We start from the raw sequence: 12127 nt of genomic DNA, 5'->3' as shown, positions 1-12127 counted from the left end.
CCACAAGAACGTCACCTTGCCCTTACCAAAAAGGAGTTTATTCAAGTACGCTAGTATACTTCTTTTAAAACTTAAAATAAGAGAGCATGCTTTTATATTACTTAAGTATAAAGTATACTTGCAGTAAAATAATAATAATAATAAACTAGTAGTTTACTGAGAGTATTCTTTAAAGTATACTTTCATAAACTAAAAAGTGGGTTACAACTATATAACTAGTAAACTAACAGTATAAATTCACTTGTATAGTTCATATAATACTTAAAAGTATACTTTTATAAACTACAAATTGGACCAATTTATTCCCAAGAAGTATTTAAGTAGTACACTTACAAGTATACTACTAGTACATTGATTTTAGTATACTTATTACATAAAGTATATTTGAGATTATACTTGAACTTTACTTAAAGGTCCCATATCGTGCTCATTTTTGTGTTTATACTTGTATTTTGTGTTTCTACTAGAACATTGTTTACGTGCTGTAATGTTTAAAAAAACCTTTATTTTCCTCATCCTGTCTGCCTGAATATGTCTGTATTTATCCTCCTGTCTGAAACGCTCCGTTTTAGCGCATTTCAACGGAATTGCGTTGCTAGGCAACAGCTTGGGTCCATGTTTACTTCCTGTCAGCTGACGCATTCAGATACACTGCAACCAGGAAATAAACTGGGACACATTTAGAATGTTTATGTTTGTGAAATGGTCTAAAATATTGTACAGTTGTGACATCACAAAGTTGGCGCATGAAGCCTAAATGACTGGTCTTCCTTCTGGAAAAGTTCCCGGATCTTGGCGGATCTTGGGCAACTGGGACATGCGCCGTAGCGTCCACTCGGTCACATGACTCGGTCACGGGGTCCCAACGTCACGCCGTCGGGTCCCAACATCACGCCGTTGCAACGGCTTGCGCTCCAGGGAAATAACTCTGGATTCAGCTATTTGTGTGTTTTACAACTTTAAAAACTTATTTTTTAAATACGGGCTATTAGAGTGTTCATACTGGGAAGTTGATTCACCTAAAAAAAAATTATCCGCTGAGTTACAGACGTCTCTTTCCCAATGTAAGTCTATGGGGAAAGTCTTTTTGGGCCCAACAGCATCACGTGACGGACACGGAAGTTCCAGTACCGCCGTTTGACCACTACGAAAATCCGGATCGTCAACCGTCGCTCTTCCTGGGGGCTTGAGATACACTGCAACAGGAAATAAACTGGAACACATTTATAATGTTTACGTTTGTGAAATGGTCTAAAAATATTGTACAGTTGTGACATCACAAAATTACAGAAATCCTGATGACTTTTTTTTTTTTTTTTTTTTTTTACCCTAACCTTATTTATTTTTTTTTTTACCAAAGTGGACCTTTAAGTTTACGTCATAAAATAAAAAAGTTATTTTTTTAGTAAGGTAATCTCCTACACTAACAGACCAGCAGTGAGTAAAGTGTCCTGCTGTAATGAATCTCTCTGTCAGGTAACTCAACTCCTCTGTGACGTCATGAGGAGTAATTGAAACCTTGTTGCAGTCCGAAGGCTGGAGTTCTGCAGCCGAGGAGAGACCGGATCCCGGACCGGATCCCGGACCGGATCCCCGCCTCTCACCGGATCACAAACCTCCAGTGAGAGCTGAGAGGAGAAGCTCTGCTGTGGAGGAACATGGCGCACCAAACTCCCGGATTAACTTTCCTCAGGAAGAAGTCTGGAGGCTTTTTACTCAGCACACACATGTTCCTGTTTTATTAAGAAGTAAAACTCTCTGCAGACGGTGGATCAACTACAGCAGAGTTAGTGTTGTTCTGGATGTTCTGGATGTGTTTGTCCTCTTCTGACTCTCTACTGGGATGAAAGTTAGTCGCTGCTGGATTTAGATCAGGATGGAAAAGCCCAGACCGAGGAAAGAGAAGGTAAAGCTGATGCATGTTTGATTTAGTGGTTGCATGAATCCTCTGCTGTGGCTGGTTAGTGTTAGTGAGAGTATAATCCTGCAGAGAGGAAGAGGAGGAGAGAGGAAGAAGAAAGAAAGTTCTCAGACTAAACAAGCAGCTGATGGACTGTTATCCTGGAGGAGTTATTTAGAAAACCACTGGCTGCAGCTAGTAACACACATTAACCCCTCCAACTCCTATAATCTAACTGTTTTCTTTATTAACTGATTAATAATGTCTATAAAGTATAAAATCACTGATAAATAGATATAAATGCATTAATGACAGTGGTGGAAAAAGCACTCAGATTTAGCCTAACAGTGCAGACATACCCTTCCAGGTTAAAGGACACAAGTATTAACAGCATAATGTACTTAAAGTATTAAAGGTAGGCCCATTTCAGGGAGTTATATTATTATATATCATTGGGAAAAGTAGAGTAGAGTAAAAAGTGCAATATTCCACTCATAAATGTAGTGTAGTAGAAGTATAAAGTTGCATAAAATTGAAATACTCAAGTAAAGTAAAAAAAAAAAAGTACATCAAAATTGTACTTAAGTAAATGTACTTAGTGTTTAAATCCCCCAAATACTTAGTTTATTATTATATATAACAAAGATCAGCAACAAATAATCACATTTGAGAGGCTGGAACCAGAGAGTGATAACTAAAAAAGGACTGAAACCATCAATTGATTATCAGAATATTCAATTAACTTCCTGTTGATCCACTAATTGATTAATCACTAATCTTTTCAGCTCTAATCTAATATCAGTCAGGTGTTTGTATGTCTTAAAGATAATCACCATGTTATTTTTAGTCTTAAGCAGTGGTGGAAGAAGTACTCAGGTCTTTTACTTTAGTAAAAATAACAATACTACAGTGCATAAATACTCTTACATGTAAAAGTACACAATATCTCTAAAAATAGATATAAATGCATTAATGACAGTGGTGGAAAAAGCACTCAGATTTAGCCTAACAGTGCAGACATACCCTTCCAGGTTAAAGGACACAAGTATTAACAGCATAATGTACTTAAAGTATTAAAAGTAGGCCTACTTGTTGGGCAGAATGGCCCCTTTCAGAAGGTTATATTACTATATACATTATGTCATTAGGAAAAGTGGTGTGGAGTAAAAAGTACAATATAGTAGAAGTATAAAGTAGAACTCAAGTAAAGTAAAAGTAACTCAAAATTGTATTTAGGTAAATGTACTTAGGGTCTAAAACCCCCAAATACTCAGTTCACTGTTATATACTGTATGACAAAGATAAGCATCAAATAATCACATTTGAGAGGCTGAAACCATCAATTGATTATCAAAATCTTCAATTAACTTCCTGTTAATCCACTAATTGATTAATCACTAATCTTTTCAGCTCTAATCTGATATCAGTCTGGTGTTTGTAAAGCCACAACATGTCTTAAAGTTAAACACCATGTTATTTTTAGTTTTTAGTGGTGGAGGAAGTACTCAGAGCTTTTACTTTAGTAAAAATAGCAATACTACAGTGCAGAAATACTCTTACATGTAAAAGTACACTAGTAATAACAGCATAATGTACTTAAAAGTATTAAAAGTAGGTTTACTTGTTGGGCAGAATGGTCCCTTTTAAAGAGGGTTATTTAATTATATATTATTTGGGAATAACAATATTTCACTTATAAATGTAGTAGAAGTATAAAGTAGCATAATTGAAATACTCAAGTAAAGTATAAAAAAAAAGTACCTCAAAATTGTACTTAAGTAAATGTGCAGTTCCAAAATCCTCAAATACTCAGTTTACTGTTAGATATAACAAAGAAAAGCATCAAATAATCACATTTGAGAGGCTGGAACCAGAGAGTGATGACTAAAAGGAAGACTGAAATATTATCAAAATCTTCAATTAACTTCCTGTTGATCCACTAATTGATTAACCGACTAGTAATAATCTTTCCAGCTGTAATTTAATATCAGTCCAGCGATTATAAAGCCATAACATCTTTTAACGTCTTAAAGATAAACCCCATGTTATGCAAGTATTAACCGCATAATGTACTTAAAGTATTAAAGGTAGTAGTAATGGTCCCTTTCAGAGAGTTATATTACATCATGTCATTAGGTAAAGAGGAGTGGAGTAAACAGCATTTCACTCAGAAATCTAGAGGAGTAGAAGTATATACTCAAGTAAAGTAAAAGTACATCAAAATTATACTGTAAATGTGCAAGATTGTAAAGTCGTAACATGTCTTAAAGATGAACACCATGTTATTTTTAGTCTTTAGCAGTGGTGGAAGAAGTACTCAGAGCTTTTACTTTAGTAGAAGTTTTAATACCACGGTGTATAAATACTCTACTACAAGTAAAAGTCCTGCATTTAAAATATTACTTAAGTAAAAGTACAAAAGTATTAGCATCAAACTACACTTTAAGTACCAAAAGTAAAAGTACTCATGATGCAGAATGGCCCATTTTATAATAATATATATTATATTATATTATTGGATTATAATTATTGATGTTCATCACTTTAACGTTGCAGCTGGTAAAAGTGGAGCTCATTTTAATTACTTTATATATATACAGCTGGGTAGGTTGTGATTTTCACCCAAGCATCAATAAAGTCTTATATTTAATTAATTTAATATTTAATTTATAAGTTATTTGTTGATTTATATTTTGCATTAATAATCTGAATCTGCAAAGTAACTAAAAGTATGAAATGAATGTAGTTGAGTAAATAAAAAGTATAATATTTCCCTCTGAGATGTAGTGGAGTATAAAGTAGCAGATAAATGAAATACTCAAGTAAAGTACCTCAACATTGTACTAAAGTACAGTACTTGAGTAAATGTACTTAGTTACTTTCCACCAGCCAACTTCATACAACACTATGTACATGAGTATATCAGCTAATCTAAATCTTACCATCAAATATATATGATTACAATACTAATACTAATACAACATGTTGCCTTCACTGCCTCTCCTACAGCGTGACTTACAGTATATTAACAGATCAAAGCGGTGCGTTCAGGGACACAGTTTCCTCTCGTTCAGGTATTCTCTGTTGTTCCCCAGGAATGTTCTCCCTTTGACCTGAGCTGAAACAGAGTGTGTGTGCGTGTGTGTGTGTGTGTGTGCGCGTGTGTGTGTGTGTGTGTGTGTGTGTGTGTGTGTGTGTGTGTGTGTGTGTGTGTGTGTGTGTGTGTGTGTGTGTGTAATCTTGGAAGGTCGACAGGACATTCATGTTGTGTTCCTGTGTTGTTGTTTTTGTCCTTTTTGCATGTGTGTGTGTGAGTCTGCAAACTTCTGTTCAGACACACTTTTTTTATGCATATACAAGTACATTTACTCAAGTACAATTTTGAGGTACATTGAGAGGTGGAGGAGACATGTTTCAATACGGTGATTCTCTCCTGGAAGACATTCATAGTGTTACACTCGGTTGTTCACATGAAAAGTGACAGAAATAGTTGTGTAAATGTTAAATCGGACAAGGCGATCTGCGCTTGACTACTAGTTTGCTGGAAGGTTATAGGGTAATCACCAGGAGTGAAAGTAGATTGAAGTTCTTGCCGGTACTACTAACCCAACCTTCGCTTCATATTGTTCTCCTCCAGCGTCATGCATCCCTGAACACACACATTCATTTTTGTACCTGTAATGTCTGAAAAAAACTCGATGACATCACGTATAGCAAGTTATATATTTAAATGGTGTAAGTGACATCATGAAACATCACGACTTATTTTGTCATTTTACTTTGGAGATTTTTGCAAGAAACGACCTGCCAGAAGCCCACAACACGATATCAGACAGTCAGCTGCAGCAGAAGTTGACGTTTGCAAGCAGAAACAGTTTTGGACAAAGCACGGATTAAAACCCCCTCAGGTCCGTCCACACAGAGACACTGACACTGGAACCATTAACAAGCAATTTATAAGAAAACTAGAAGAGCGCAGACAATGGTGCATTCACGTGCTCCTCGGATGGTCCCATTTCCCGCGTTGGGAAGTCATTGGCTACTCGGCCAATAGAAATGCACAGGCGGCGTGACTTAGCAAAACGATAGGTAATGATATAAACAAAGGCATAGATATTTAAGCAAAATAAACTGCGGTATATATGAAAGGATATGAACATTTCTTTACAGTAAAAAAGAGAACGAGAGGCGTGATCTTTCTCGCCGCAGCACAGCTGGCCGATCACGGCGTGAAGTCGGCATTAATGTCAGATTGTCCTTTTCGTAAAGTTAAAGAAATGGTTATACTGATCCGACGTCGGAAAGCTATCCGACCGTCCAATAATACCTCCAAGTTCACCTTTATTAACTATGTAAATGTTGTGTTTATAGCTTGTTTCTGCTGCCCCCAAGTGGCCAAAAACATGTAATAAAAATACATTAAATCAGCGTTAAAGGTGAACTAAATCATCCTGGCTGGACTGTTATCTGATAAACTTCACTCTCATTATCCAACTTTCACTCTGACTCACACCCTCGTACACCAATAGATCCTCTGCTCTTACAAACAAACCCTCTGGACAGTTTATGCGCAGGTGCTGCCACAAAACAGTGTGGTCGGACTTCTGTTTAAAGAACACGGTAACACAACAGTGTATATATATACAGCCTACTCAGTAATGTAAACTGTGTGATTGCAAAAGTCCAACTTCTCTGAGTCATGTCTCTTCTTGTGCTCTATTAACTGTGTTCTAGTTCAGCAGTAATAATAGGCTTAGAGATTTACGTCCACATGATGTGTGGCCTGCTTTGTTTATTCCAGCGAACAACAGCCTTGGTAACACGTTAAACAAGCTCTGCTTTATAGCACATTCGTCATATTTCATGACAACATGACACATTCATGAAAAACGTGATGGCGTGCCGGAGAGAACAGCGGAGGAACGGCGCTGTCGGAGGACTGTGAGTTGTGGAGATGTGCTCAGTGAGTTGAGCGTTACCGTGTCACAGTTCTCCTCCGGGCTGAAGCTTCCACTGAGGACACGGAGGTCAGGAGCTTCATGTGGTTTTTCTCTGTGAATTTGGGATTTATTTTGCAAGGATTCAGTAGAATTATACTCCTAAAAGTCTCAAAAGAGACCTGAACAAGTAAAACATGTGGACAAAACTCAGAAGTACTCAGTACTGGTGAGTACCGGCCCATTTCAGGCACTGATTTTACTGATTAAAGACATTTGACGGAGTGTTTCTGGTGTTTTGGGAGAACAGGGCGACTCTGACTTTGACCTCAGTATTTCTAAAATCCTGGACTCTTAATTTAAGCGTCAGGACTTCATCAGTTCTCTGTTGCCCAAAGCTCAGAGGAACATGTACAGTTAAGACCTAAATCTCGTTTTTAACAGTCTGCAGCTTGATTGTTTCCAAATTAATCACATCGCCATCTGTCAGTGGCACACTTAATGAAACATGCTATGAACTAAGTTGTTCAGGTCTCAGAGAGTACCAGACCTCAAGAAATTCATCTTTATTAGAAGAGTCGATGAGCCAAACTGGAGACGTTTGAAGCCAAATGTGTTGTTTGCTCCAGAAAACATGTAAACAAAGAAAACATAGTCTCTCACCGTTGACTACTGTACATATCTATTCCGAAATAAGGTCCCATGGGGTCCACCGGAAGGGGAGGCATTTTGCCTCTCTTGTATATACGGTAGTCACGGGAGACAAATATTGTTTTGCTGCGTGATTCACGCGTCGGGTGTTCGCACCGGCTGCTTGTCTGCTGCGTGTCAGCTCTTTCTTTCCACATAGAGTTTGCCTTTTAATGGCCATTTAATTTCATTATAAATGTCATTTACATTTATTTTAGACGGAGAAAGGTTAAGAAACATGTGGTAATTTGTAAATAATAGTAATAATCCACAATTAAAACCCCGTATTATATTAATTCATGGAGCTCTCCAAGTCACTGCATGTTCTACAACACTGCCCAGCACATATTTCAGAATAAAAGCCTCGTGTTAACAAATGAAGGAATTCTGTCCACAAAAAAAACGCTTGAGGGCTTTTTTTTTTTTTTTAAATGAAAGCAGGAAGTGTTGATTTAAAAATAAGTATTTACTTTTTTTCATCTCCGTTACATTTTCTACAGATAGACATCGAAACTGTAGTGTTGCTGATATGATGTTAATATACAGTCAATAGATCACTTTCACTGTCTGTGACATATTCTACAGATGTCTAGACATGTAAACTGTATTAATGTAGCGGGTATGATGTTAATATACAGTCAATAGATCACCTTCACTGTCTGTTGTTGCTGTGAACCGCGTGCGGCTCGCGTCAAAAATAGGCGAGACCTCGAATCTCTAGAAGAGACGCAGCTGAGCCGTGCGTGAGACGTGCGTGAGACGTGCGTGAGACGTGCGTGAGACGTGCGTGAGACGTGCGTGAGACGTGCGTGAGATGTGCGGTGTGGCTGCTCTAACTTGTTAACAGGGACGCCGAAATTAAAAAACAACGGCTTGAGAGCAGTGCGGAGCGGCGGCCGTTAGCTAGCCAGTGGGAGACGCTCACATGCACTAAAAGGCAGAGAGAGAGTGACTTCATTCTCTGTTCAGGTAGACATTACTCCTCTATATCTTTACTTAGCAAATCGTTGTTTGATACTATATTAATGCTAAAAATATGTTTTGTAGGTGTCTAGTTACACATGTCGTTGTTTAGCTGTCCAGTGTTAGTTTAAAGTGCAGAGACGGTGTGTTGTCCTCTGCTTTAGCTCTCATGTCACACTGTGTGAACATCCGGAAGTTTTCTTGCAGTTTATTTCAAGTGAATCATGTTGAGAGCAGCTTCATGTCTGCTGGGTGATGCTTCTGCAAGTTTTAGGAATCCCTCCAGTCTGCATATTATAACAGAGTGAGAGAGGAATAGAGAGAGAGAGAGAGAGAGAGAGAGATAATGAAGGCCTTGGTGTAAAGCTCTGGTGAAAGGACAAATTTGGAAGCACCAGATCAGGAGGGAGGGAGGGAGTCAGCGTCTGGATGTTAAAGCTTTAAAGCTACAGAGAACAAACCTCAGTGAGCACATTTCACTCAGATAGAGTTAGAACGAGAAGAACAGAAGTCTCTCGTCTGACTTTCCTTCTTCTTTTTCTCTCGGAGGAATTGGAGCCGTCGTCACCGAGCAGAAAAAGAGAAAGTTCACACTGCAGTTCGGCGTCCCGTTTGCCAGAAACTCCAGTATCACATCATGTAAATGAGGCTGCTGCTGTTTCGCTGTCCTACTGGGTTTCTTCTGACTTATTTATAACAGCAGCCAAAAGCACAGTCCCTGGCTGTCTTTATTATTTCGACAACATTTTGGGAAAAAAACTTTTTCTCATTTGTCTTCAGGTTCAAGTTTCTTTATTTGTCATTTGTTAATTCCAGCAAAGAAGTCACTGGCAATGAAAATCTTTGGTCTCAGGTTCCTTCAACAATGCTCATAAAATATGTGTTTATATAAAAGAGGAAATCACACAAGTGAAAGTAAAAGCAAAATAATAATCTAAGGCATAAAATAGTGCAGTTAAAATAAATATAAACATAAGAAAATATGAAATAGTAATGTAAATTAAATTTGTAGTTTTGTTGACGACAGTTTTTCAGATGTTTATATATTTTTATTTTATTATAGCTTTTATTATAGCTTTATATTTCTCTCTCAATGACAGTTAAAATATGGAATAATCGGTATAACCAGGGAAATTGCTGTGCAGCTGCTGCAATACAAATTGCAAATATAAAGTGTGCATATAAATATATATATATTTATATTTATATATTAGGGCTGTTAATCGATTAAAATAGTTAATTGCAAATTAATCGCACATTTTTCATCTGTTCTAAATGTACCTTAAAGGAGATTTGTCAAGTATTTAATACTCTTATCAACATGGGAGTGGGCAAATATGCTGTTTTATACAAATGTATGTATATATTTATTATTGTAAATCAATTAACAACACAAAACAATGAGAGATATTGATCCAGAAACCCTCACAGGTACTGCATTTAGCATAAAACAATATGCTCCAATCATAACATGGCAAACTGCAGCCCAACAGGCAACAACAGCTGTCAGTGTGTCAGTGTGCTGACTTGACTATGACTTGCCCCAAACTGCATGTGATGATCATAAAGTGGGCATGTCTGTAAAGGGGAGACTCGTGGGTACCCATAGAACCCATTTACATTCACTGATCTGGAGGTCAGAGGTCAAGGGAACCCTTTGAAAATGGACATGACAGTTTTTCCTCGCCAAAATGTTGCGTAAGTTTGGAGCGTTATTTAACCTTCTTCATGACAAACTAGTCTGACATGGTTGGTACCAATGGATTCATTAGGTTTACTAGTCTCATATGATACCATTATCTTCACTCTAGCTTTAAAACTGAGCCGTTACAACCTAAAAATTGCAAGTTGCGTTAAAGAAATTAAGGGCGTTAAAACAAATTTGCGTAGTTGCAAAGATATTATCGCGTTAACTTTCACAGCCCTAGTGTTAATACATAAATTACAAGCTTTCATTAGAGGTTCATCTACAGATTATTGTCTGCATTAACTGATTAATTGTTTAGTTTATGAAAAGTGAAATAAAGTCTCAAGTGACATGTTCAAATGTCTTGTTTAGTCCGACCAACAGTCCCGGAACCAAAGATATTCAGTTTACAGTGATATAAAACAGCAGGTTTGAGGAGTTGGAACCAGCGGATGTTTATAGTTTTCAATTTCTCGATATGAAAATAGTTTTCTGTTGATTGACTAATTGCTTTAATTAAGAAGTTAACCAATGTCTTCTCTCCTTGTCCTTCCTTCTGCTCCCCAGTTCTCTCTGTTTGGTTCTCGCTCCACCAGCAGGACCACCAACCCTCCCTCTTCCTCCTCCTCCTCTTCCTCTCCTGTGATCCCTTCAGCGCCGCCGGTGAAACGGTTGGACCGTCCGCCCGGCCCCCCCGGCCCCCACGGATCCCCCGGCCCCCCCGGCCTCAGCAAAGCAGAGTTCCTGGAGCGCGTGCGCCGCAGTAACCAGGCCTGCCAGCAGGGCGAGTACGCTCTGGCGGTGCGTCTCTACAGCGAGGCGCTCACCGCCGACCCTCAGAACTGCATCCTGTACAGCAACCGCTCCGCCGCCTACCTGAGACTGGGTCAGTACAGCACGGCGCTGGACGACGCCATCAAGGCACGACTCATCAACCCCAAATGGCCCAAGGTAAGAGCCTCTCGCCGCTCCATCACGCTGGAGATACTGATGCTCAGAGTGGATATGATGTCACTGAAGAGAGGATGTGTCCATTAGGTGGATGTTAGACGGATGAGCTGCCTCTCAGTATATTTATGTATATATAAGGAGCAGCGGAAACACAGCTGATTCTAAACCCTTCTAGTCAATATGTTGCCCTCTTTGGAGACTTAATGTGTAAATGTGCTGGCGTTGGGAGATCCAGTGTGATGACGGCGATGGTGATGGAGAGCTGAACGAGGAGACGGGCTGTGTGTGATGTCTGCTGATGCATCGCTGCTTTACATCATTAGAGGAAGACAAATAGTAAAGTTCAGCTGGACTTTATGAAGACGTATATTCTGTGAGACAATGGAAGTTTCTCAACTGTCTGATATTTGTTGACTCCACTTGGGGGACGCTGTGGTTAAAACCGATGTTGCTAGGTGGCGTGCTGTTCATCAGTTTATCTGGATCAGTTCTGGTTCAGCAACAGCATCATGAATGCGGTTGCATGTGCACAGAAGAACAAGTTGGATTGAGCCACAGTAATAGCTGTACTACCAAACTGTTGGTATGTTATTTCCTCATCGTCCTCCGCACCAGCAGATAATCTGTCCGTCTGTCAGCCGACGCTGACTCGACACGGTGGTAGCTATGTGTTATTATTTCTGGTTGTATTACAGTCAAGAACCTCTGGAAGCAAACACGATATACATCTATATTAAATGACATAAGGGCTGCATCAGAAATCACATACTATGCACTATATACTCAATATGTGTACTATCGTTCAACATACTTTAGTGTGAATAAACAGTAGTATGAATCTTTATCGGACGCACTGAACAGTAATTTATGTCATCACTTCCTGAGAGCCTCCTTGCTGGTTGGAGATGTGTAACCATGGTAACCCGTGCCAACCTCATGTGACCAAAACAATGATGTGTGAGAATCAAAGTCTGAATTATATATATATTACTCCTAGCA

The 12127-nt window shown here is 38.8% G+C and overlaps 1 protein-coding gene across 2 annotated transcripts in view; it reads left to right on the top strand.

The window, feature by feature from the left end:
* Positions 1 to 1557: 1557 nt before the first annotated feature.
* Positions 1558 to 12127, top strand: part of ttc28 (tetratricopeptide repeat domain 28) — a 132504-nt gene continuing 121934 nt past the window's right edge. Inside the window, exons 1-2 of one of the 2 annotated variants that reach the window (XM_074618020.1) lie at positions 1558 to 1906; positions 10745 to 11128. In XM_074618020.1, coding sequence (XP_074474121.1) covers positions 1877 to 1906; positions 10745 to 11128 — 414 coding nt within the window. In that variant the 5' untranslated portion in view covers positions 1558 to 1876. The remainder of the gene's footprint in view (positions 1907 to 10744; positions 11129 to 12127) is intronic. The other variant, XM_074618021.1, reaches the window with a different exon arrangement.

This window comes from Sebastes fasciatus, chromosome 19 (assembly GCF_043250625.1).
Source record: "Sebastes fasciatus isolate fSebFas1 chromosome 19, fSebFas1.pri, whole genome shotgun sequence".
Classification (NCBI taxonomy): domain Eukaryota; kingdom Metazoa; phylum Chordata; class Actinopteri; order Perciformes; family Sebastidae; genus Sebastes; species Sebastes fasciatus.
This window is presented reverse-complemented; position numbering and strand designations above follow the sequence as displayed.